The sequence below is a fragment of the Megalobrama amblycephala genome, linkage group LG7 (assembly GCF_018812025.1).
Source record: "Megalobrama amblycephala isolate DHTTF-2021 linkage group LG7, ASM1881202v1, whole genome shotgun sequence".
Classification (NCBI taxonomy): Eukaryota; Metazoa; Chordata; class Actinopteri; order Cypriniformes; family Xenocyprididae; genus Megalobrama; species Megalobrama amblycephala.
The window spans coordinates 11,673,013-11,699,003 of NC_063050.1; the positions used below are offsets into that span (position 1 = coordinate 11,673,013).

At 38.0% G+C, this 25,991-nt stretch overlaps 3 protein-coding genes across 3 annotated transcripts in view; 1 reads left to right on the forward strand and 2 right to left on the reverse strand.

Moving 5' to 3' along the window:
- Positions 1 to 25,991, reverse strand: part of LOC125271359 (complement C3-like) — a 731,185-nt gene that overhangs the window by 50,428 nt on the left and 654,766 nt on the right. The window lies entirely within an intron of this gene.
- Positions 5,984 to 12,846, reverse strand: zgc:65894 (uncharacterized protein LOC335798 homolog). The gene is made up of 4 exons (XM_048195427.1): positions 12,670 to 12,846; positions 11,626 to 11,734; positions 11,326 to 11,436; positions 5,984 to 7,518 (listed from the first exon to the last, which is right to left on the reverse strand). Exons 1-4 carry the CDS (start codon positions 12,724 to 12,726, stop codon positions 6,461 to 6,463), a joined length of 1,335 nt encoding a protein of 444 aa, XP_048051384.1. The 5' UTR covers positions 12,727 to 12,846; the 3' UTR covers positions 5,984 to 6,460.
- LOC125271348 (complement C3-like) overlaps positions 17,023 to 25,991 on the forward strand; it is a 79,509-nt gene continuing 70,540 nt past the window's right edge. The window contains exons 1-7 of the mRNA XM_048195410.1: positions 17,023 to 17,183; positions 17,257 to 17,452; positions 17,585 to 17,753; positions 17,937 to 18,010; positions 18,131 to 18,219; positions 18,412 to 18,494; positions 21,728 to 21,815. Coding sequence (XP_048051367.1) covers positions 17,113 to 17,183; positions 17,257 to 17,452; positions 17,585 to 17,753; positions 17,937 to 18,010; positions 18,131 to 18,219; positions 18,412 to 18,494; positions 21,728 to 21,815 — 770 coding nt within the window. The 5' untranslated portion in view covers positions 17,023 to 17,112. The remainder of the gene's footprint in view (positions 17,184 to 17,256; positions 17,453 to 17,584; positions 17,754 to 17,936; positions 18,011 to 18,130; positions 18,220 to 18,411; positions 18,495 to 21,727; positions 21,816 to 25,991) is intronic.

The window sequence follows — 25,991 nt, forward strand, 5'->3', positions numbered from 1 at the left end:
GAAATGGTCATTAACGCGTCTTGTCTCTCATTCAATTACGAATGAACCACGTCCACACCAGTGGCGGCTACTGGTCTGTCAGAGAGGGGAAGCTCATTTTCGGCCTACATCATAAAATTGTCTATTTATTTAAAAGTAAATTCTGCCCTACGTTCCTTTTCAAGAAAATGGTCTGTGACCCTGTCGTACCAACTAGGAGTCTTTTCAAGTGACTTGACCAGTGTCCTCTCAATGGCCAGCAGAGCTAGGCTGCTTAAACGGCCTTGGCCCATTGTGTTTCGGGTGTAGGACTTGAGTCGCTTTAAACAGGAGAAGCTCCTTTCTACACCTACAGATGTAGCTCCAATTGTTGCCACTAATGAGAACAGTTTGTAAAGCTGAGGCATTGCACTGTCCAACTCCATGTCTTTAAGGAACACCAAGTAATCACAAAGTCAAAGTTAGACAGATCTCCAAACCCCACCTTTGACCAAACAACACATCCGTGAGATGGTTTCATCAAGAGGCCAGCAGTACATTTTATTTGTCACAGCACTTCCAGTCAGCCAGCTAACTTTGTCATACCAGGAGAGCTGAAAAGACCTGTTATTTTTCCCTATCTTTTGCACTAAATCAATCTTAGGTGTTGATCTGCCCTGCTGTTTAATTCTAAGTTTTTCCTCGTAAGGAACACTTTCAAATGGCTTCGCCAAAATCAGGTCGACAATATTAGCACCGTCTGCCATCGTGCGCAGTTTCACCCACGACGCTATAGCTATAGCCTAGCCTACTAAGGTTATATGAATGAATGAATGAATGAATGAATGAACGATCTAAAAAAAAAAATATTAAACTCTGTAAAACTGAAACAAGGAATGTGGTGTATAATTGTGTGAAATGTATGATGAAAATCAAGCAATTTCGCCAAGCAAATATCAAAGAAATAGGTTGCAGCAGTTTTTATTTCGACTGAACTTGAGAAATCCGCGATGATGGGACTGAGCGCGAATAGCTTCAGTGATTCCTTATAGTACAGAATCGCTGTCAGTCAAAAGGTGATGCAGTCTTTCGACAGACCCTCCAATCATCACGCAGAAGCTCGGAGTCAGGTGTAAAGCTGCGTTCACGTCACCTCGTATTTACTGGTATCTTGAAATGACAACACGTGACGTTATATTCGGAGCTGTTCACGTCCTTTGACTGGGAATTAAGCGTTTCCATGGCACCACTATCAACGCCTAAATGAATCTACAGCGGTCAGGTGGTACAGCGGCCACGTGGTACATGTGGGAGCTTTCAGAAAACTCCCAGCTTACAAGCTGTAATTACGATCTCTACGAGGACGTGAACGCTTTTTACAAGTTAGAATCTCGTAACTACAGGAATTACGAGGCCGCGTGAACGCACCTTTACAATATATTCGGTTCCTGAAATATTCTGTTCCACTGGGTGGCGCTTACACGAATATTCATGATATCCTGCTATTGTGGGCGTGTCCTTGAGACAACGCGCAAGCGATTGTAACTGAAAATATTAGTACACGCTCCTCAAATTGCAACGGTTTAATAGATTATTTCGAAAAGGTAATAAAATATACAATGTTAGTTAACAGTTCACATGTTCGAAACAATGCATAGTTTGTGTAATATGATAAATCGTCTAAGCTATTTTGCCTGATTGAGTAGAGGACAGGCATTCAGATAAACGGTTAACGTAAGGATACAGAGCAAACATGAGCCAATAACCTTGTTTTGCACTAATGTGTTTTATGTTTAGCTTTTTTATTATTATTATTTGAGGCTTTAATTTTTTTTTTTTTTTTTTTTTTTTTTTTTGAATAGTTTGATTAGTCTGCTTTCTTCGTTGTCATTCTGTGACTACTGCATAGTGTTGACAACTTGAAATAAACCTCTACAAATGTATCTGTGTCCTAATAAAAATAAGGTATAGACTGGTGTGAATATTCGATGTCAACCTTAATTTCTTGATTATTATTCAATCAATATTGGTGCACATTGAGTTTTTCACTTTCAACTGTTTTCCAGCAAATTACTTAACGTGTAATATTTGTACAAACAAAAAGATTCAACAACTGAGACATAAACTGAACAAATTTCATAGACATTTGATGAACATCTGAAAGTCTGATGTCTCATTCTCAGCACCAGTTTTGCTAGAACTTGCTGTGAGATGTTCCACTCTTCCATCAAGGCAATTCACATTCTCAAACATGTCTGGTGGGATTTATAGTTGCATGTGGTTTGGCACTGGAAGGACAATCAGCTGTCCTTCTGTCTTCCTGTAGCACTGTCTCAGGTATCTTACAGACATTGCAGTTTATTGCTCCTCTGTTCTCATCTGCAGTCTTCATACCTCCTGCAGCAGGACTAAGGCACGTTCACAGGTGATCAGAGACCCTGGGCATCTTTATTCTGGTGTTTTTTAGAGTCAGTAGAAAGGTCTCTTTAGTGTCTCTTAAGTTATTGTAACTGACCTTGATTGACCTATAGGTGCATGTGCAGTTGAAAAACATGACAAACATTGTTAAAACCCTTTCTAAAGATCTTTAAAGCTTATTTGGATTGTACAAAATTATCTTTAAAAATTCTGAAAATTGACTTTTTTTTTTAAAAGATTTTTTCATTTTTTCTTAGTTTTTTATTTCAATTTTTAAAACAACAAATCCAGTTGTAGCCTTTATAAATATTAATGACATTAAATATTATAACAAGTACAGAAGTAATTACTTTATGAATGTAAATCAAATTGAAATTCCAAACAATGTGTGAAATGAAGCAATGCAAAATGTGAGCTTCTGAGGTAAATATTTAAACAGGGCCTTGACACTCAGGAACAGCCTTCATGCATGTCCAGATCACACACTGCCAAGACTTCAGCTCTCACATCCAATCTGAAACAGACAGCGACTTTCAAGATGATGAGTATAATGTGGAATCACAAAAGCAAAACAAGACCATATTATTACATTGTTGATAATAACAAGTAGGCTATAACGTCATCTTGTAAAGTAGCTGTATATTTTTTCTGTGCATTTGTGCTGCATTACCTCACAGAAATAAATTATATATCAGAATTATTTTATTCGACTGCTTTTGAAATTGTATTAAATTAGGCTACATAAGGTTGTTTGAGTATGTGTTATGTTTGACACATTTCAGGGTTTTGTGCTGCAATATCCTGCCTTGTTAAACTTTAAATAAAACGAAACTAAACTATAATTTCCTATCATAATTATAATATTTTAAACAAAAATAACATTCTTTAAGTAGCTACTGGCATGAAGACTGTCATCAAAACAAAGCTCCAAGGATTTATATTTCAAAAGAATATTTTATTAACATTTCGAAATAATATATTAAACAGCTGCAATTTGAGGAGCGTGTACTAATATTTTCAGTTCCATTCACTTGCGCGTTGTCTCAAGGACACGCCCACATTAGCAGGATATCATGAATATTCGCGTAAGCGCCACCCAGTGGAACAGAATATTTCAGAAACCGAATATATTGTAACACCGGGCCAGCCCACTCCCCATTCACCCCCAGAGACGCTGAGCGTCCGTGGGCGGGACATAATCGCAGCGTTTATCCAATGACCGTCTAGTTTCGAAGCGCTGAAAAAAACCGTTCAAAGCAGCCCCATTGAAGTCAATGGACGCTGGGCTTCAATAGGGAAATGCACTGTGACGCTGCGGGAATGTATGAGAAGGAAATCGAGTCAGCCGACCTGCTATATGTAACTGATTCTGAACGAACTCGTCTTTGAGATGAACGTTTTCTAACGCATTTTTAGTCAATAAAATGTTAATACAATAGTACATATTTGACCATTAATTTTGTGACATTATAAGGGAAGCCGAGCTTCCCTTGCAGTCTTAAAGAAATCGCCACTGGTCCACACGTAGGCTATATTTTCAATTCAGAACAGCAAAATTTGACCAAAAAAAGTCTAATAGGCTACTTTTCATAGTCGTCAGTCATTTAACGTTTCTGCCATAAAACTCAAGTTGTTTGAATTGTTTATCTACATCTTACCTCGGTCGGCTCGCACTCTTTGACAGTCAACTAACTGATCGTGCTTATCAAACCTCCAACAAATCATTCCCACCTCTGGCATTAAAGACCTTTTATTATTTATTTATTTATTTATTTATTTATATTCAGATTTAAACTTTTATTCTTAACTCCTTAACGGACAAAATGGAATTGGTTTAAAAAGGATTTTACACACAACTTGTTATAAAACAAACATCTAGGCCTATTACTGCTCATGTGCCTCTTATAGAAATGTAATAACTATGTAGGCTACCATTTGATAATTTTCACATTTTTATGGGACTTAAGTTAAAAGGGCAAATTGAGTGTCTGTGGTCTCTTTATTCTTGTAAAAAAATAAAAATAAAAAAAATAATAAAATAAAATAAAATTAGATGTTTAACTAAAACCACAATTTTATTGTGTTAGTCCTTCATGTCCGGTGATAGCAATCATAAAGAAATACCTTCCTTTTTTTTAAAAAATAAATAAATAAAAACAAAAATAAACAAATATTAATGTGACAAGGTTGAGAATAGTGTGAAGGGTTGAAGACTGTAACAGGTTTGCTAGGGTACTCGTGGGTGGTTGCTAGGGTGTTGCTATGCTGTTGCTAAGGTGTCCTGTTGGTTGCTAGGGTGTTGTTATGCGGTTGCTAGGGTACCCGGGGTGGTTGCTAAGGTGTTGCTATGCGGTTGCTAGGGTAATCTAGGGTAATACCCAAGACGTTGCCTTCAATTTTATATTTCAGGGATGCAAACTCATCAAGGGTGAAAAAGATGACAAAGATGCGAGACCACCCCGCCCATCCACGGAACGTATTGAAAGTCAAGATATTGGTAAGTATATCTTTACTGAAACCATATTTCATATATATATATATATATATATATATATATATATATATATATATATATATATAGATATTACATTTTAGGACTAGATGATAATATCCCTTACTTTGCACCTTCCTGAGACGAGTGGGGAACAGTTGTGGAGGTAATAGGGAAAAGAGGAAGGAGGTACAAAGCTTCATTGGGGTCTTCAGGTGGGCACCTTCTTTCCTTGGCGCTTCGAAGATATGTGCCCATGACACCTCCAGGGGGCTCATCGGCATCCCAGTTGCGCCCCCTTCTGCTTTTACCCTACTCTGTGCTCCTATTGTTACAGGGACCAACCGATGTCCCTTAATCCAAAGCCATAGGCTTGCTTGTTCAGCAGCTTGTTAACAGCTTGCCGTTGGGCTTGGCCTCGGATTCCAAAGTCCTTGAGAATTTTAATGACAGATTTGCCAACAAAACCCAACAGCCTACTTCAACAGGGCAAACCTTTGCTTATATATATATATTAAAATTATTCGTAAATTAAGTGAAAAACTGAACCCTGTCACAAGTTTACAACCCTGACACAATGTCAAATATACAGATATGCGACATGGTTGTTTTTTTTGTTGCTCAAAATGGCCACTGCTCCTCATGTAATATAGGAGAGTAGACCATATATGGCAGCAATGAAATAAGTACATTGTAACTTAACAGTCTGTTTTTTTTTATAAAATATCTTTTGTTTTGTTTTTTAAATATATTTTCACAACAAAGTATAGAAAAAAATAAATACAATATTGCCAAAAATTATAGACACTGAACATTTACAAATTTAGTTAAGTGTCTCAGGGACATGACAAAATGCTTAGTATACAACAGAAATATGACATTATTTTATGATAAAATTTAAATGCAATAATTATTTTTGTTCATTATAATGGACATACCAAGAAATTGTGAAAAGCTTTTAACATTTCATTTTGGTGAACCAACACTTTAAAAAAGTCTGGGGGACTAAAATATTACCAAATCCCAGGAATGACCTACTAATAAAATCATAAAACCAGTTAAACTTAAATTTTAACATTTATTTCAAGGTTTGTTCTAAAAGACACACAGCACAACTTTTTTTCAGATTTGTCATGTCTTTATTCAGTGAATCCATGGTCATTTCAACAAAACAAGGAATGGGCTAGAATCACAGAAGAATTAGAATCACACTAAAATTTGAATGGATTGTCTCTGTTTAACAGAACAGGACTGGGATATTTAATATTCAACAGTATTTTTGATCTGACTGCTCTGATGCTGCTGTATGAGAACTGAACTGAGCTGGACGATGCCATAATTTTTTGCAGAACTGCTTTATAGATGTAATGAACTAATTTAATATTTAATTATCGTTACAATGGAACTGAATCAACACTGAACTGACTTCAGCTGCACAACAGCCGAAATGCATAATTTTCCTGTTATCAATGTAAGCTGCTTTCAAACAATCTGTATTGTGTAAAGCACTAGATAAATTATATAAATAAAGGTGACTTGACTTGACTTAAGAGGAGATGGAGATGAATCAGAAGGTGGTGCATGAGATGGTGATCAGGCGGCCTCCTCTTCACCCTCCTCCTCAAACTCTCCCTCTTCGGCGGTGGCTTCCTGGTACTGCTGGTACTCGGACACCAGGTCGTTCATGTTGCTCTCGGCCTCCGTGAACTCCATCTCATCCATACCTTCTCCGGTGTACCAGTGCAGGAAGGCCTTGCGGCGGAACATAGCAGTGAACTGCTCTGAAATACGCTTGAAGAGCTCCTGGATGGCAGTGCTGTTGCCGATGAAGGTTCCAGACATCTTGAGCCCACGGGGCGGGATGTCGCAAACAGCGGTCTTCACATTGTTTGGGATCCACTCCACAAAGTAGCTGCTGTTCTTGTTCTGGATGTTCAGCATCTGTTCGTCCACCTCCTTCATGGACATGCGTCCACGGAAAACAACGGCCACGGTCAGGTAGCGTCCATGGCGCGGGTCGCACGCGGCCATCATGTTCTTGGCATCGAACATCTGCTGGGTGAGCTCAGGAACGGAGAGGGCACGGTACTGCTGGCTCCCCCTGCTGGTGAGAGGAGCAAAGCCGGGCATGAAGAAGTGCAGACGAGGGAAGGGCACCATGTTGACCGCCAGTTTGCGAAGATCAGCGTTCAACTGTCCAGGGAACCTCAGGCAGGTGGTGACACCGCTCATGGTGGCCGAGACGAGGTGGTTGAGGTCACCATACGTGGGCGTGGTGAGTTTGAGTGTGCGGAAGCAGATATCGTACAGCGCCTCGTTGTCGATGCAGTAGGTCTCGTCTGTGTTCTCCACCAGCTGATGGACGGACAGCGTGGCGTTGTAGGGCTCCACGACCGTGTCCGACACTTTAGGAGATGGCACCACACTAAAGGTGTTCATGATGCGGTCAGGATACTCCTCACGGATCTTGCTGATGAGAAGCGTTCCCATGCCTGAACCGGTTCCTCCTCCCAGCGAGTGCGTGAGCTGGAAGCCCTGCAGGCAGTCACAGCTCTCAGCTTCCTTGCGAACCACGTCCATCACTGAGTCCACCAGTTCGGCACCCTCTGTGTAATGACCCTTAGCCCAGTTATTACCTGCTCCACTCTGACCTACAGTACAACAGGACACAAAATCCATTAGTGCTTCATGATGCAAAGTTATTAAAGGGTTAGTTAACCCAAAAATGAAAATCTGTCATTAATTACTTGCCCTTATGCTGTTCCAAACCCTTAAGACTTTTATTCATCTTCAGAACACAAATGAAGATATTTTAACAAAATCTGATACCCCCTTTCCACCAGCATGAACCGGGCACTAGTTCAGAGATAGTACTAGTGCCAGTTCGGAGTTGGTTCAACTGACGAGCCTTCTAAGAACCGGTTTGCCTTTCCACGGGCTAGAGAGCCAGCACAGAGCCAGGTCTTATGTCACTGTATACGTCTCATATTTCACAGCAAAGGTAGCGCCGCAGCGCCAAACACAAATACACCAGGCTCGTTTGAGATGCTTCGGCTTCTCGCATAGCGATTGGCGCATGACATCAAAGCTTCGCGAGAACGATCCAAAAGAACAAGGAGTCGTATGCTCTACAAATGCTCCCGCGGATCCGAGGCACCCGCCGAATCGGTCCGCTCTGCTCCGATGTATCTCGAACAAGCCTTCTATCAACAATCGCGGATGTTTCACTACTGTTGATGCTCATGGCTTTGCGAACCTACATCGGCATCCAAACATGGCTCGCCGTAATTTGTCTATAGATGGAGATTACAATCGAGCTGCTATTAGCCAGCACTCAAACTGCCTTGGTGGAAAAGGGGTATGAGAGATTTCTGTCCCCCCATTGGTTCTTGCTGAAGCTCAAACGTGCTGCTTAACACACAAGAATGAACACCACTGGTTCTCATGGAAACTCAAATATGCTGCGTAACATGAGAATGAACCTCATTGGCTCTTGAGGAAGCACAAATGTGTTGCGTAACACACGAGAATGAACCTCACTGGTTCTTGAGGAAGCACAAATGTGTTGCGTAATACACAAGAGTGAACCTTACTGGTTGAAGCTCAAACGTGCTGCGTAACACGAGAATGAACCTGACTGGTTCTTGCAGAAGCTCAATCGTGCTGCATAACACACAAGAATGAACCTCATTGGCTCTTGAGGAAGCACAAATGTGTTGCGTAACACACAAGAGTGAACCTTACTGGTTGAAGCTCAAACGTGCTGCGTAACACGAGAATGAACCTGACTGGTTCTTGCAGAAGCTCAATCGTGCTGCATAACACACAAGAATGACCACCACTGGTTCTCATGGAAACTCAAACATGCTGCGTAACATGAGAATGAACCTCATTGATTCTTGAGGAAGCACAAATGTGTTGCGTAACACACAAGAATGAACCTCACTGGTTCTTGCTGAAGCTCAAACGTGCTGCGTAACATGAGAATGAACCTCATTGGTTCTTGAGGAAGCACAAATCTGTTGCGTAACACATGAGAATGAACCTCATTGGTTCTTGAGGAAGCACAATGTGTTGCGTAACACACAAGAATGAACCTCACTGGTTCTTGAGGAAGCACAAATCTGTTGCGTAACACATGAGAATGAACCTCACTGGTTCTTGAGGAAGCACAAACATGCTGCATAACACACAAGAATGAACCTCACTGGTTCTTGCTGAAGCTCAAACGTGCTGCGTAACATGAGAATGAACCTCATTGGTTCTTGAGGAAGCACAAATCTGTTGCGTAACACATGAGAATGAACCTCATTGGTTCTTGAGGAAGCACAATGTGTTGCGTAACACACAAGAATGAACCTTACTGGTTGAAGCTCAAACGTGCTGCGTAACACGAGAATGAACCTGACTGGTTCTTGCGGAAGCTCTAACGTGCTGCATAACACACAAGAATGAACACCACTGGTTCTCATGGAAACTCAAACATGCTGCGTAACATGAGAATGAACCTCATTGGCTCTTGAGGAAGCACAAATGTGTTGCGTAACACACAAGAATGAACCTCATTGGCTCTTGAGGAAGCACAAATGTGTTGCGTAACACACAAGAGTGAACCTTACTGGTTGAAGCTCAAACGTGCTGCGTAACACGAGAATGAACCTGACTGGTTCTTGCGGAAGCTCTAACGTTCTGCATAACACACAAAAATGAACACCATTGGTTCTCATGGAAACTCAAACATGCTGCGTAATACGAGAATGAACCTCACTGGTTCTTGCTGAAGCTCAAACGTGCTGCGTAACATGAGAATGAACCTCATTGGTTCTTGAGGAAGCACAATGTGTTGCGTAACACACAAGAATGAACACCATTGGTTCTCATGGAAACTCAAACATGCTGCGTAACACAAGAATGAACCTCACTGGTTCTGGCAGAAGCTCAAACGTGCTGCATAACACGAGAATGAACATAATTGGTTCTCGCAGAAGTTCAAACGTGCTGCGTTAACACATGAGAATGAACCTCATTGGTTCTTGCTGAAGCTCAAACGTGCTGCGCAACACGAGAATGAACCTCACTGGTTCTGGCAGAAGCTCAAACGTGCTGCGCAACACGAGAATGAACCTCACTGGTTCTGGCAGAAGCTCAAACGTGCTGCGTTAACACATGAGAATGAACCTCATTGGTTCTTGCTGAAGCTCAAACGTGCTGCGCAACACGAGAATGAACCTCACTGGTTCTGGCAGAAGCTCAAACGTGCTGCGTAACACAAGAATGAACCTCATTGGTTCTTGAAGAAGCTCAAACGTGCTGCGTAACAAGAATGAACCTCATTGGTTCTTGAAGAAGCTCAAATGTGCTGCGTAACACACAAGAATGAACCTCATTGGCTGAAGCTCAAATGTGCTACGTAACACACAAGAATGAACCTTATTGGTTTTCGCATGTCAAGCAATCATGCTTGAGATTCCGTTTAGCACAGCTAATGCGTGAGTTGATGAACAAAAGCCTAAATTAAATCTGTTCATCATATAAAATGGTTGTGTCTCTTTAGAAAATTTAGACTAAACCGCTCAGTTCATACCACTTTAAAGCATCTAAGTGGTAGTCACGTAGCTGTCTATGGAGGAACAGAAAGCTCTTAGATTTCATTAAGATCTTCATTTGTGTTCTGAAGATGAACAAAAGTCTTACGGGTTTGGAACGACATGAGGGTGAGAAATTAGTGACAGAATTTAAATTTTTGGGTGAACTAACCCTTTAAAATGAAAACTAAATTACTACATATTTCAAAACCACATCATGCTAGTGAAATCCTTACTCAGGATTCACAACAGGTAATTTTATTCTAATGTTGATGAATATAAATTATTCAAAATTAGCCGATCTGTGGGTACTAATTAGCATAGTACCAATGAGTTTTTCCTTGTAATTTTTTTGTAGTTTATAAATTTCTATCAATTAATCAAATAAAACTTTTTAATTTTCACTGCCACTAGGAGTCTGTGATTTATCTTTAATTTAAAACAAATTATAAGGGATACTACACTCAAAGATGAAAATGCTGCCATCATTTGTTCACCCTCATGTTGTTCCAAACCTGTATGACATTCATTCTTGTGCTGAACCTGTAAGAAGATATTTTGGGGTACAAAATAATGCTGGACCCCACTGATGTTTATTGTATTTTTCAAAATTTTCATGAGTGTTTCACATAAGGAAAAAAAAAAAAAATCATAAATAATTAAGTTAAGGTTATAATATAATTTTCATTTTCTGGCTATCCCTTTAATTTCACTATAAAAATGTCTGAAATATGAGATCCATATCAGAGATATCTTCAACATTTAGAACTTTCCTAGCTATACTTGTACAAGTGAATCACTGTATAACAACACTCAAAAATCAAACACAGATATTTGCATGCAATGAGATACAAGTGGAGAGTGTTTATATACCAAAAACAAAGTTGTCAGGTCTGAATATCTGTCCAAAAGGCCCCGAGCGGACAGAGTCCATGGTTCCTGGCTCTAGATCCACAAGGATGGCACGAGGGACATACTTTCCTCCTGGGAAAACAGACGACCAGAGAATGTTGGTATGGAGATTGTGGAAAAATTAGGGTTAATTTATAATCGTAATGAAAAAACAAACACTTAGTATAGGGTGGGAGTGTGTCTGTGATATGCAAGGGTCCTTCAGTTGGTCAATCCAGGACATTTGACATTCCCTGTGTTAAACTGTGGTGATGTGCCTACCAGAAGCTTCGTTGTAGTAAACACTGATCCGGTCCAGCTGCAGGTCACTGTCTCCATGGTAGCTGCCGGTTGGGTCAATGCCGTGCTCGTCACTGATCACCTCCCAGAACTGAGGGAAACAAAAATAGAAGCCAAAAAAGTCTCACTACTGATGCTGTGTAATAGGGCCAGGGATAGCTGTCACAAAAATTATATTACATAAAGTATTGAGGCACATTGTTTTTACAATAGCTGTTGTGAAGAACACTATATTATGAAGTTACATTTTTAGCAGACAGCTTGAACTGTGGTCTTAGGACAAGGTTATTACTAGATGCTACGTTGTCACTTCTTTTAAACAATTAAAAATGCATACAATTTATTATAATATTTGCTGGACAAAACAATGGGTTAATACGTTTTGTACATTATCTTTTACATTTTTGTTCATTCATTCGTTGTTTTGCAACATAATTGCTTTACTGTTTAAATTTAATAATAATAATAAAATAAAAAGCCTGTAGGATAATAGTTCCACTGCTCATATTCTTTGTAGTCGACATTTTAAAGTAAAATAAATAAATAAATAAATAAATGTTTGCCATGAACATGGGCAAAATGTCTGGCGTCGTCTACTACGCCATTGCAGTGCACAATGGAAGAAAACACGACGAAAATAGACTCTAAGGTTTTCTATTAAACGTGTCGTTATAATTAAAATGCTTATTTTATAACAATCTTCTTGCAATATTATAGATGATTGTAATGCGATTGTAATGCGATTAAAGCGCGAGCCAGCCGCCACACCCCTCTCAGACAGCCGGCGCGAGATACGCATCAAACAAATACGACGCAGGATCATGAGGAACTCACCGAACGTTCGCGATACAATTTAAAAAGCCATCGAATTCCATAACATTCCGAGAACTGCTAAAAGGAACGATTTCAAAAACTATAACGTTACATGAAATGTAACAGCGCAAAGCAAAACGATATTTTGATGGTATGATTAGGCCTATTATAAAACATCGAAGCAAATTGAGGCGTTTATTTTTGCTGTTCTACCTTAGCTCCGATCTGATTCCCGCACTGGCCCGCCTGAAGGTGCACTATTTCACGCATGTTGACTTCAAAGAGGCAAAAAATAAGGTGAAAATCTGTAGAATCTGGACAGCTCGTTCTTCACAACCTCTCCGGATTACTGTCTCGCCCAAACTACTGCGTAGTGCGCGCTCCCGTCAGCTTGCTTCCAACTGTCAGTGTTGCCAGATTGGGTGGACGATTTTCACCCCAAAGCTCATCAAAACCCGCCCACTCCAAAAAAAAAAAAAAAAAACGGCCAAAACATTAACTGCAAAAATAATGTGATAGAATTGTATTGCCATGTCAATCAAGGTTCCCAGGTAAAAAAAAAAAAAAAAAAAATACTATAGTAATTATAGTGTTTTGAACCATACTAGAACCATAGACTTATCAGTTCACTATTAATACTACAGTATGCTGTATCATTCATTAACAAAATGTTGTAAATACTATAATATATACAGTATACTACAATTTACTATAGTATGGTTCAAAAACACTATGGTATTTACTTTAAATTATTATAGCATTTTTTCACCTGGGTTGATTAGGACAATTTTTAAAAAATAATGTAATTTATTACTCACCCTCATGTCGTTCCACACCCGTAAGACCTTCGTTCAACTTCGGAACACAAATTAAGATATTTTTGTTGAAATCTGATGGCTCCGTGAGGCCTGCATAGGGAGATGAAATGCGATGACATTTCCTTTCTCAAGATCCATAAAGGTACTAAAAACATATTTAAATCAGTTCATGTGAGTACAGTGGTTCAATATTAATATTATAAAGCGACGAGAATTTTTTTGGTGCGCCAAAAAAAAAAAAAAAAACGAAACAACGACTTATAAAGTGATGGCCGATTTCAAAACACTGCTTCAGGAAGCATCGGAGCGTTATGAATCAGCATGTCGAATCATGATTCGTAACGTCAAAGTTGCGTAATTTCAGCAGTTTGGCGGTATGACACGCAATCCGAATGAGTAGGTGAGTAATAAATGACATTATTTTAATTTTTGGGTGAACTAACCCTTTAACACAATGGTAACACAATGGTACAAATGAATATTTAAGTTGTAAGCTCATTATTGTTGCTGTTTTCTTTTTTGTTGTTGTTGGATTATTGTTCAGCTTTCAAATTGTGTAATTTGTTAAGAATTTCGAACAATAAAACCGTTTTGTGGCTCTTTAGTGTGTCGTGACAGATTGTAGCGCCTCAGCTCAAGCAGCTCGTGAACCGATCATCTCTTCCTACTAGTTAATTTATAGCATCAAATAAACATGAATGAACATGAGAAGGAATGTTGTTTCAAACACGGAAAGACGTCAATACACACTATCTTTCAAGTTCAAGTCCACCGAGGTTAATCTAACTCCTGACTGCTTTGTTTGACAACATGGCAGATTCGGCGTTATGTTTGGTTAGATCGCTTGTCTATCAAACTCCCGGCGAAGGGTCAATTACGTTGCTTTTCCCGGTAACTTAGTCTCATGTAGCCAGACATTCACACTGACGGCAGAAGGTCTGGACTCTTTTGCAGCTTTCATGGCCAAGGGCCGCCCAAGAGGACGTTTGACTGACATATAACGTAACCAATCACAGTTCAAATATAAAGCCGATGTCCTTACAAAACATGCTGTATGATAATCCGACTTAAATCTGCAGTCCGTAACTGTTTTTTTGAGTAAAAATTAATTTTTGAGTCAATCAAGTACATAACCAGCAGTGTTCAAAACTATCTCCTCATACCTTAGCCTGATTCACGACGGTACGCTTGTAATAATGTTTTATAATTCAGGTGGTACTGGTGAGTTTTCACGGAAAATTCAAGCATGTCGCCATTTGTCTTTCAGTCATTACGTAACGTCTGTTTACATAAAGAAGGAGTCCCCGCTAGTAGGTTATATGGCATGTGAGGATGCTGCAGGTGGCTACAGAAACTGAAATCTACAGGTAACGCTAATACACACTAAATACTCACGCAAAGCTGGTGTTGTTAACATTAACAATTTGAGAACAAAGTATAACAGTAATAATAATTTGCACGGTTTGACGTGATCCGAGCTAAGTGATCGTTAGATTTAATCATCATTGGCAGCGTGATTTATTGTAGGCCTGATGCTTGTTTTCTCAGTTGGTCAGAACAAAATTGGCAGACATGTTACTTACTTGTTCAGATGACATTTTCCGGTGAAAATTCTTATTTTTGTCATACTTCCAAGACATAGAATCTGTGATTCAGAAGTACAGTATCCACACCGGTATGGTGACCGACAGCAAACACTAGATTCATCCACGCTGAGGAGCTGTGCTGATGCACAACCCGTGTAAAGATAATTCCGCATAATAACTACAATTGCAGGTTTCAAACACTGCAAAAATATATCTTCCAAGAAATTTCAGTTGACAAAAAACTCCCGATAATATGAGCTGTGTAAAATTATAAGTGATCTAGGAGCTTTATAAAGTGTTTTACAGCAGATGCCTTTGAAAACAGTCTATCCCTCACAGCCTCTCTTTCATACCTGTCATGGCGCTGCTCTGAATAATGTCAGGAGGGAACCTGCCCAATCTGGCAACACTACCAACAGTGCTGCTATGATGTAATCATCTCCATGACAACAGAGGTCCAGCTTTCCCTCATCTTTCTCTTGAGAGGTGCATGTTGAGTCTTAGCTGAGTCATTCCTGGGTTTCAGTGTCCCCAGTAAAATCATGATCTTACTGCCTAAAAATATTGAACAGTATAATTTTTAAAGCTGTCTTTATCTCAAATAACACCATTTTAACTGTGACCATATTGAAGTTGTTTAAAAATAATAATAATAATAATAATAATCCCCAGGTCTGCGTATCTCAATTTCATGATAAATACAACATTTACAATAAGCTCACGTGATTTTTTTTTCCCCTAAAAGTTGTATATCAGTGATGATTCTCTCTAATTATTAAATTTATTTTAACAATTATAATTAAAGTTTTTAGCTTGTCTCTCAAGATATTGTCACCTCTCATATCATAAATAAATCAATAACCTCAGTATGAAGGAAATATGAAGACAAATAGTAGAAAAATCATTTTGAAAATTACAGTAAAAAAAAACATTCAGGCTAATTTAATAAACCTATGTTAGCTTCTTTTTGCTCAGACACAGATTTGCGTCCCTCTTAGAGTGGGCAGGTGTGAACTGGAGGGGCTACATAAACAGTATATATATATATATATATATATATATATATATATATATATATATATATATATATATATATATATATATATATATTTATTTTTTTTTTTTTTACAATAATTTCATCAAATCAGCAAAAAAACAAACAAACAAAAAAAAAACGAATAATTCAGTGAAAATGTATTCCGGAGTACTTTAAAAAGGAAACAAAAACGCATTTTTGGCATTCGTATCTGAAAAAAAAAAGTAAACTTATGTGTTCGCGAGAAAGTAAGTACAATTATATTCACTGTAAAAAAAAAAAAAAAAAAAAAAAAAAAAAAAAGTTGAGCTTACTTAAATAGGCAACTTATCATATTCAACTTTTTAAGTTAACTTAACTAATTCATTCTGTTTATTTGCAGTTTGGACAGCCTAGTCTTTTACATTTTTATGGAGATTTTTCAAAATTTTTTCTAAATGGTTACAAATAAACATTCTCCAATTGTTCAGAAAAGAATCATCTTCAGTTTGGCTTTGTAAGGTTTTTGAATTGATATGTGGTTGGAGATTAAAATGTTCTGGATGTTTCATTTTAAGTTTTAAGGTGTCTGGGTTCTTTACACCACCAGTGCATCGATGGTTTTGTAAATAACTAATAAAACAGATCTTACTGAAACCTAAAACGGTTCTCCGGTGACATTAGAACTGCTGCTCACTGGATGTTTTGTCCCCACTGGAAAAAAAAATCATGACCCTTAAAAGATCAACAGAGCAGCTGCCAATTTACCAAAGGTTGCACTAACTGTTTTTTGCTGATCATTTACAGGAAATCTGCACTTTATTTGACTGACAGCAACAAGAAATGGTCACCATTTGCTGAAGTAACAATGACAAGCTTACAGGAGGAGTCACTAAACAAAATATAGTCGACAAATCTGAACTATTATTTTTTAATTCTGAATGTTTATGTTAAATGAGTTGAGTTCCTTGGAGAAATCAAAGCCTCCATGTAAAAAAATAAAAATTCAAAACAGTTATTTTAACATAGCTATTGCTATACTCGTATATTCTACATGGGTGAACTTGAGTTAAGTCTGTGATTACTTGTGTGATTTCCAGTAAAACGAAATGCAAACAAAAAAAGCAAACAAAGAGAAATAGCAGTTTGGACTCTGTGAGGGTCACGGAGGCGGGTATAAATCTGAGCTGCTGCAGGTTCACAGACGCTCACAGGAAGAGACACACAGACAGACAGGATGGACGTGAAGCTGCTGTGGCTGACTGTTGTTCTTCTCTCCTCACCCCTCCTCACACTGTGTGACCCGCTGTGAGTATTAAACACACTGTTAGCTCATAGAGTTACAAATAGATCTGTTTTTGATCTGATTTGATCTCCTCAGGTTTGTTCTGTCTGCTCCTAATTTGCTGAGAGTGGGTTCCTCAGAGAACGTGTTTATCGAGGCTCAGGATTACTCTGGAGGAGCTTTTGATGTAAAGATCATAGTGAAGAACCACCCAAGGAAAGACAAGGAGATACTGTCCAAAACAGTGAGACTGACGGCAGAAAACAATTACCAGATCCTTACAGATATAACGGTGAGGCCACCTTATCTAATGTACTGTGTGTGTGATTCTTCATCTACAATCGTACATTTTAGTATGTAAATTGAAAAATGCTTTTCTTTTATTCAAAATTTGCAATGGACTAATTCATTATCTGTTATTCAGATCCCTGATGATCAGAACTTCTTCTCTGATGATCCTCTGGAGAAGCAGTATGTGAATCTTCAAGCTCAATTTCCATCCAAAAATATGGAGAAAGTGGTCATGGTCTCATTCCAGTCTGGATATATATTTGTACAGACAGACAAGCCCATCTACACGCCTGCTAGCAAAGGTATGATTCAGTGAAAACATTGGAAATATAGAGTGAATTAATGCACAATGAACTTTAAACGTTACATCAGCAGTACATCATTGTTTTTATTATTAAATGAACTGCTGCTTTTATCAGGGTTTGAATCTGCAGAAAACCAAAGAACCAAAACTCATATTTCAGTTTGTGCTTTGACTTTTGCAGTTCAGTACAGGATTTTCTCTCTGACACCCAACCTGAAACCCCTCAGTCAGTCTGGAATCACGGTGGAAATCATGGTACACACTTATATAACAGCACCATATTATTACACACTCACACACACACGTTTGTTTTTGTGAATTGTGGGGACATTCCATAGTGGTTTTGGTACTGTAAAAATTTCTGTCTTTCTTAAGAATCCACAAGGCATCACAGTTTCATCAGAGAAGATATATACAGTGAAAGGAATGAAGTCTGAAACATACGCCATTCCTGAGGTTGCCAGGTATGTAAAACACTGACAGAACTAAAGCTGTTCAACCTGAGTGTACCAACCAAGCTTCATTTTTAGTGCCTATAGTGTCTAATTCAGGACAATGCTAATTAAATTATAAGAAAATCATCTGTTTTGTGATTATCATCTGTTTTAATGTCATAAAAATCAGATATGTTCATGTTTATGTTCTGTATTTTTCAGTTCTGGGATCTGGAAGGTGGTCACTCGGTACACAAACACTCCTCAGAAGAAGTTTACTGCAGACTTTGAGGTCAAAGAATATGGTAAGACCTGTGTCAACAAACTGTATGTTGTGTATGTATATCTATATATACAGTTAAGCTCAAAAGTTTACATACTCCTTGCAGAATATGCAAAAATGTTAATCATTTGAACAAAATAAGAAGGATCATGAAAATTGCATGTTATTTTTTATTTAGTACTGTCCTGAATAAAGTATTTCACATAACAGATGTTTACATAAAGTCCACAAGATAAAAAAAATAAAAAATAGCTGAATTTATAAAAATGACCCAGTTTAAAAGTTTAAATACCCTTGATTCTTAATACCTGGATGATTTACGACTGGTTGTTTGTTTTGTGATGGTTGTTCTTGAGTCGTTTGTTTGTTCTGAGCAGTTAAACTGAGCTCTGTTCTTCAGAAAAATTCTTTAAGTCCTACAAATTCTTTGATTTTCCAGCATCTTTTGCATATTTGAACCCTTTCCAGCAGTGACTGTATGATTTTGAATCCATCTTTTCACACTGAGGACAACTGAGGGACTCAAACTCAACTATCACAAAAGGTTCAAACATTCACTGATGCTCCAGAATGAATCACATTACATGACAGCAGCAGACGGGCTGGGGTTCAAGACCGACTCGGAGCAGGGTGGTTAGGATTGGAGAGTGAGTTTCGGAGGTGGAGCATTGAAGAGAGGGATGTGTTTGTTTGGGTTGATTTCAAATATCAACAATGTCCAACAGTGTTGTTGAAAAATACATACCCTACCTTTAATGTAACTTTCACTGAAGTCGAATCACTAACGGACTCTTACTCAATACCAGTGAGGCTATTCACTGTCGAGCCATGGGTGGAGTATAACCTCCAGCTCCCCCTCTCTCGACCTACTGTGGGCATGATGGGTGGAGCTGCATCCTCCGAGTCCAACCACACCATAATCCTACCCATAACCCTAACTCTCCACCTATTACACAGGTTGGTGGAGCTGGAGGTCATTTGGCTCTGCAGCGAGCACCACTTGAAAAAATATGGCATGTTATTTATATAAAAATGTATTTATTGAACAATATTTAAATGAACAACAATAGCTATTATAACAGTATAAGAAGTAAAATAGGAAATAAACACAAGCAAACAGTTCAGTCAAACGTACAAAAGCAGCACTTTAGTTAGTACAGGATTTAATTTCAATGTAAATATAAAGTTATGAATCTTAATATAGCCATTAAGCCAAATCTATTAAAGGCAGAGTAGGTAAAAAATGTATAAAAAACTTTTTTTCAAAATTTGTTTAAACTTTATTTATATATCAATACATAATTAAAATGTAAGTATTCTGAAAAAGAAAGTATAAAAATCGAGTGTCTGTAGACCTCTCACGACTGTTTTAAAGACAGCTCATTATTTCCATTCACTCCACCCCCTCCCTTCTGGGCTCCTTCCAAAGCCACGCCCCCAAAACGCATGAACGTGCGACTCCGACCACTGAGCTGGAAGACGCATTATTTACCTGAGACGAGCGGAGAGGAAGGAGCACAGTGCATGTAGTGACATCATGTCAGAATCACATGTAATAAAAATAACTTTATAATTATGAAGATAAACAAACAAGATGTATTTTAGTACTCACTATCAAGCTAGCATATTGATATTGGTAAAGTTTAAAATATATATTTTTTGATTCGCTAACGAGCTAGTTATCTATAAGGCAAAGCTAAAAACAGGTTGCATGATACACGTTTTTCCATTACCATCATTTACACTGTGATGAAGATGAATCAACACAACAATTACATCACATTTATAAAATGTCTTGATTACAGATAAACAGAGTAACATACACTCAAATATCAACTCACAACTGCATTGCAGACACAAAATAATAACACACACATACAACAAAGAGTGTACGACACACACAGATACAAGATAAAGACATCAGTAAACATAAGTAGAGAATATAAAAACAAAACAAAGGCGAAAAAAAACGTGCAGGTAAACTTATAGGTGAACATGGTAAAAGAGTTAGACAGAGGGTAAATATAGTTCTAAGAAAAGTTCCTAGATGCGGAGTAACATTAGGCCTACTATCTGTTAAACATGTATTTAGTTATCTAAAGCAAAATTATGCACAATTCAACACTATAGCTATCATCTTGAGCTAGGCCTATAGATTATTTATCGTCTCTACTATGGCTCGCTAAGTAATGTTATGTTAGCTATATTACGCAGCTACGTGTGCTAATGACACATGCTTCATGAAAAAATAAACAAAAAAATATGTATGATCAAAATACAAAAAGAAAGATTTACCTGTCCAGCAGAAATAAAGCCATCAAGGAGTCACTTTTCAGCCCCTTGAGTTCCCTCAGTTCTCGCCATCGCTGGAGAGCCACGCTGATATTAACTCGCGTTTTGTTTCTTTGTTTATCCAAAGACTTTTTGTTCATTGCCTTTTCTTGTACTGTTACTGTCTTCCTTTTTTTGCCTGGTTTGCCTTCACTAACTGCATAGGCCGGTACTGTGAATTTTGCTTGCTGTTTCTCTGCCATTGTTTTGGTATTCCTAGGATCCGTGCCTCTTGAATTCCTCAAATCAAACGTGCGCGCGCAAGTGGGCAGGTCATGTGTGGCAAAAGGGTGGTTGCCATGGTTGCCTAAGCCAATCCTATGTTTCGTCCCGAATGGAAATAATGAGCTGTGTTTAATACAGATTAAACGGTCTAGAGTCACTCGATTTTTATACTCTTTTTATCAGAGTACTTACATTTTAATTATGCATTGATATATATAGAAAGTTTAAACAAATTTGGAAGAAAGTTGTTTATAAATTTTTTACCTACAATGCCTTTAACTCTGGAACAAGTAATAGATTAATAACACCAAAGATTGCCTGTTTGGTATACCCAAAACTAATTCTTCACTCGCTGTGAGAATGCTGACAGCGGAGTAATTCAAACGGTTACTGTGGCGATACTGGAAGAATATTGCATGGCTGGAAAGACCTCTCAGCCAATCAGATGAAAGAACCATAACTTGAGGGGCAGTTGTGGCCTAATGGTTTGCGAGTTCGACTGGTAACCCAAAGGTTGCTGGTTTGATTCCAGCACTGGCAAGAAATGACTGACCCCCCAGCATAATGGCTGCCAACTGGTCTGTGTGTGTGTGTACATTTACTACTCACTGCTCTGCTCCTAATATGTGTACTAACCTGGACGGGTTTAATGCAGAGGACAAATTCTGAGTATGTTTTTTATTTGTCTTTTGGTTTTAGTGCTTCCATCATTTGAAGTCAGGCTAAAACCCAGTAAGTCGTTCTTCTATGTGGATGAACAGAGTCTGACAGTCGACATTGAAGCCAAGTAAGACAACACATGTTCTGCTTCACTGTATTGAAAATAAATCTTTAATATGTGAACACACTGATTTAAAAATAGATTTGTATGTAAACTACAAAATAATGTACAGTGAGCAACCAAAACTTTTCCTAAAATGTGACTCATGTGGTAACATTTAAATTAATTGGTTTTATTCAATATAATGACTGAATCAATCTGACATCATTGGGTTACACCAAAAACTAGACTATAGAGATATAGAAAGACGGTTCAATCCTTTTACTTATGAAACTGCAATGTGGAAAAGGTCCCGCCTTCTCATGAGGAACTACTTCCTTCTGCCACAGTTTCAAATCTCAAGTTGACAGTTTAACAGTTGAGCCCAAACCTTCATTATTAATTCTAAAACGTCACTTTAGAACTAGTAACGAAGGAACATTGAGCCGCTTCATTGAAACTCATTGTAATATGTAGAGTATTATGAGAGATACCTGCATCTAGCTTATATTCTTCAGGTCAATCTTATATTCATAATCACTAAATCAGAATGTCCAATAAGGAAAGCAATCTTTGTCTTTGTCTCATATGATGTTGTTTAAAGTAAAATCAACTTTTGTGTTTCAGTCCATTTTAATATAAAAGTCTTTGTGACTGACTGACTGACTCACTCATAAAGACAGTCTTTGCCGCCATCTCATGGTGTATTAATGTAAAGCCGAGTTCAGACTGCACGATTTTAGCCCCGATTTTGGCTCGCCGACAGGTTTTGAGAAATCGCCGACAAATGCCCGAAATCACAAGCAAATCGGAGCTCGTTCACGCGAGTGACAATCACGCAGTGTGAATGAGCAAAGACGCGATCTGAGATGGCTTCGTTTCAGATAAACATTACAATTATATAAAACAAAAACAAAGCACAAACATTTGCTTGACCATCCGCAACAGCAGCACATTGAAAAGTTATGTATTTAGTTCCAACTGTCGTTGCAGAACACACAATCCACAGTCTCCCCAAACATTTCCTTCTCCATATTCTTCTTTTATTTATGTTGTTTTCGCTGCAAATCAGCGCACAGGCAATTCGTATTTCAAGCTTCTTGCGGACTACTATTTTTAATAATAATCCCACCGTGTGTCTCAATCAGCTTCCTAGTTCAGTAGTCAGGGCACTGATCAGGGTATCAGCCACATTCACTTTCATTATACTGATTCAAGACCTAGGGAACTAGGGAGCTGATTGAAACGCAGGACCAGTCTCACGTGAGAACTCCGGTCTTGAACGCGTGATATCGTGTTGTTTCCTTGTCACGTCTCGCGTGTGTTTGGTTGTGAAACGTAATTTGCGTGCCAGACAGAGTTGTCGGCGATTCTTCCTATTGTAAAGTCATGCAGTTTGAAACCTTCTATCGCCGATCCATTGTGCAGTTTGAACACAGCAGCGACTGAATGCTGGCCAAGATAGTCATGCAGTGTGAAAAGAACAGTGACCCGACTGCTTTGAAAATCGTGCAGTCTGAACTCGGCTTAACTTTCACTGAAGTCGAAGTCACTAGGGATGGGCGATACCACTTATTTTGTTTCCGATACGATACCGATACTTTCAAGGCCAATATCGCCGATATCGATACCGATACGATACCTCTAATATGAACTTTTAGATTTTAACATTTATTCAGTTATTGAATTACTAAGAGTAAAATGGGTTATGATACCCACTTAACATTATATTGAAGATTAATACTTAACACTTAACATTATATTAGATTATATTTTTGTTTACACATGGTTAAAATGTTTACTTGGTATGGAAAATCTACAAATAAGCCTACTCTATGCCTAGCTGAACTATGGTCATAAGGGACTGCCATTGACAGGATGTTGCACCCATTAAATGAAACATTTGTATTCTGACAGAATATCAATATGAACTTTTAACATTCATTTTAAATAAATGTAAATGCACAAACTATGTAGGCTATTTCATTTTGTTTATTGTGAAATAACTAATAATAATATTATATTTTTCTGTCTTCTGTTAAGCATTGTTCTGGGCTGCGTTTCCCAAAATCATCAATGGTTTCTTACGATACTAAACGCAGCCCTACAGCCGTTTGAATGTAGTGTCGGCAGTGAGCGAACGTTCTGTGATCGATTGGTTCTGACTTGCAGCATTTGCGTGTTCAGATGAGCAGAAAAATACTTTTACTACAAATTATTCGCTTACATAGGTTATTTGTCCAATCCAATGCATATTTTATGCATTCAATTTATTGTTAAATAAACAAAATCACTGGTTAAAAAAAACACACCTTAGTATCGATATTTTCATTTGAGTATCGATACTTTCAATACTCAACGTAGGGCTGGACGATATGGCCAAAATTTATATCACGATATAATTCTTAATTTCGGTCGATACGATATAATTCCGATATCGATATGAACTATATAATAGCCTCAGAAAAACTGCCAAGAACGGCCACAATGTCTGAAAAATGAATTTGCCAAATCTATGAAATCTCTTCCTATAAAACTATGTAATATTTTAGATATAAAAACAGTAGAAATAAATGTATGTTCAGCTTTTATTTGTATTTAGCCTTCATACAAACATAAAAAATAAACATAAGACTCACTCACTTTTGTAATATTAATATCTTTAACATTAAACTATAACGTAGGCTGATTTTATTATCCTTAATATAGATTAAAACAAAAGTGCTTCAGCCAAGATAAAGATTGTGAACAGTAAAAACAGAAAAAAACAGTGAGAAACAACAAAAACACATTGCTGGGGCAGGGACATTGTTGAGTGTTGATGACACTAGGTTGACTATGGTACTATGGTTCAAATTGCTCATGGTCCGGTTTGTATCACGGTTTTAGGGTCACAGTTTTGGTACAGTTCGGTATGTGCACATACCGAAACCGTGACCCTAAAAATAAGACTACTGTCAAATAAAAATAAAGAAAATAAGAACAAACGATCAAACTACAAGCAAATAAGTACATCACAAATAAGTACAATAAAGCAAATATTCAAATAAAATAAACAGTGCTTTTCAGGTTTTCAGGTATCTAACAGTAGTTTTCAGGTACAGAAAATGGATAAAGTAATCAAATATAAAATAACACTGCATATTATCTTTACTGTATAAAATAAATAAAGATGAATCATTATTGAAGTTACAAAAACTATTCAGTCAAGAGCAGTGAGTGATTTCTTTGTTATTTGTTGTTTGATTTAACATTAAAAACAGGCAGCAGGAATAGTTTTTTTCCCTTTAAGACATGCACGATCCAGTAGCTACATATACTGTTACACATGCGATGTCTTTCTCGACTGTTATACGTTCACTTAAGACATAGCCGACTATGTTTGCTAGGATACTCGCCAAGACGGGCATGCTGACTTAATTTTTGTATGAATTTGTCCGCCGAAGCGCAAGACTTGAAAGAGAAGTCAGTATTTGCGCGCTGACTGAAATAAGCGTTTGCGCGCTTCGGATCTTCTCACAGCGCGTGCGAGTTCTCTTTCGCGTCTTGTTCTTGAAGGTTTAAATCAGCAAAGCTTAAATGAGTTTAGTTTAAACAGATAGCATCGTGTGCTGTTCAGGTCTCACATACGCTCGCGCGCTATCAACACCCGGGTGATGACGGCGTAAATGACTGGACATTAGAGCATACGGCACTCGCAGTTAACAGTTTACAAAGAGTGACTGTTTTGTCCACGCTTTTTGATTATCGTTGTTGTAACGTTTTGCGCATCCATCGACTGAAACATACATTATCTGAACTCTGTCTGTCTGTTTTCCATGTTGCTATTTTAAACAAACCATATTAACGCTGAGCACTGGCTGATGGCTGCGTGTCTCTGTGGTGTACGTCATCACGCCAATGGCCAATCGCGTTCTGCTCTTTCTAACGGCTGCGCCTCAAGTCAGTGAGAAATGTTGTAATGTATATATCGAAATACCGGAAATGTGTTTAAAAATCATATCACCGTTATCGAAAAAAATTATATCGCGATATATATTGATATTGAATTATTGTCCAGCCCTAACTCAACGTCAGTATCGATATATCGATACTTCATATCGATCTGCTCATCCCTAGAAATCACCTTTTTAAAGCGGAACTCAGTAAGATTTGTGAAGCTCCCCCTACAGGTTCCTTCAGTAAATCACACTGTCGTAAATA

Coding starts and splice junctions, on each gene's coding strand:
- zgc:65894 (XM_048195427.1), bottom strand. CDS start 12,726: ATGCGTGAAATAGTGCACCTTCAGGCGGGCCAGTGCGGGAATCAGATC. Junction 11,735..12,669: donor GGAATCAGATCGGAGCTAAG/GTAGAACAGCAA, acceptor TGTTTCCCTCAG/TTCTGGGAGGTGATCAGTGA. Junction 7,519..11,325: donor ACCTGACAACTTTGTTTTTG/GTATATAAACAC, acceptor GTTGTACTGTAG/GTCAGAGTGGAGCAGGTAAT.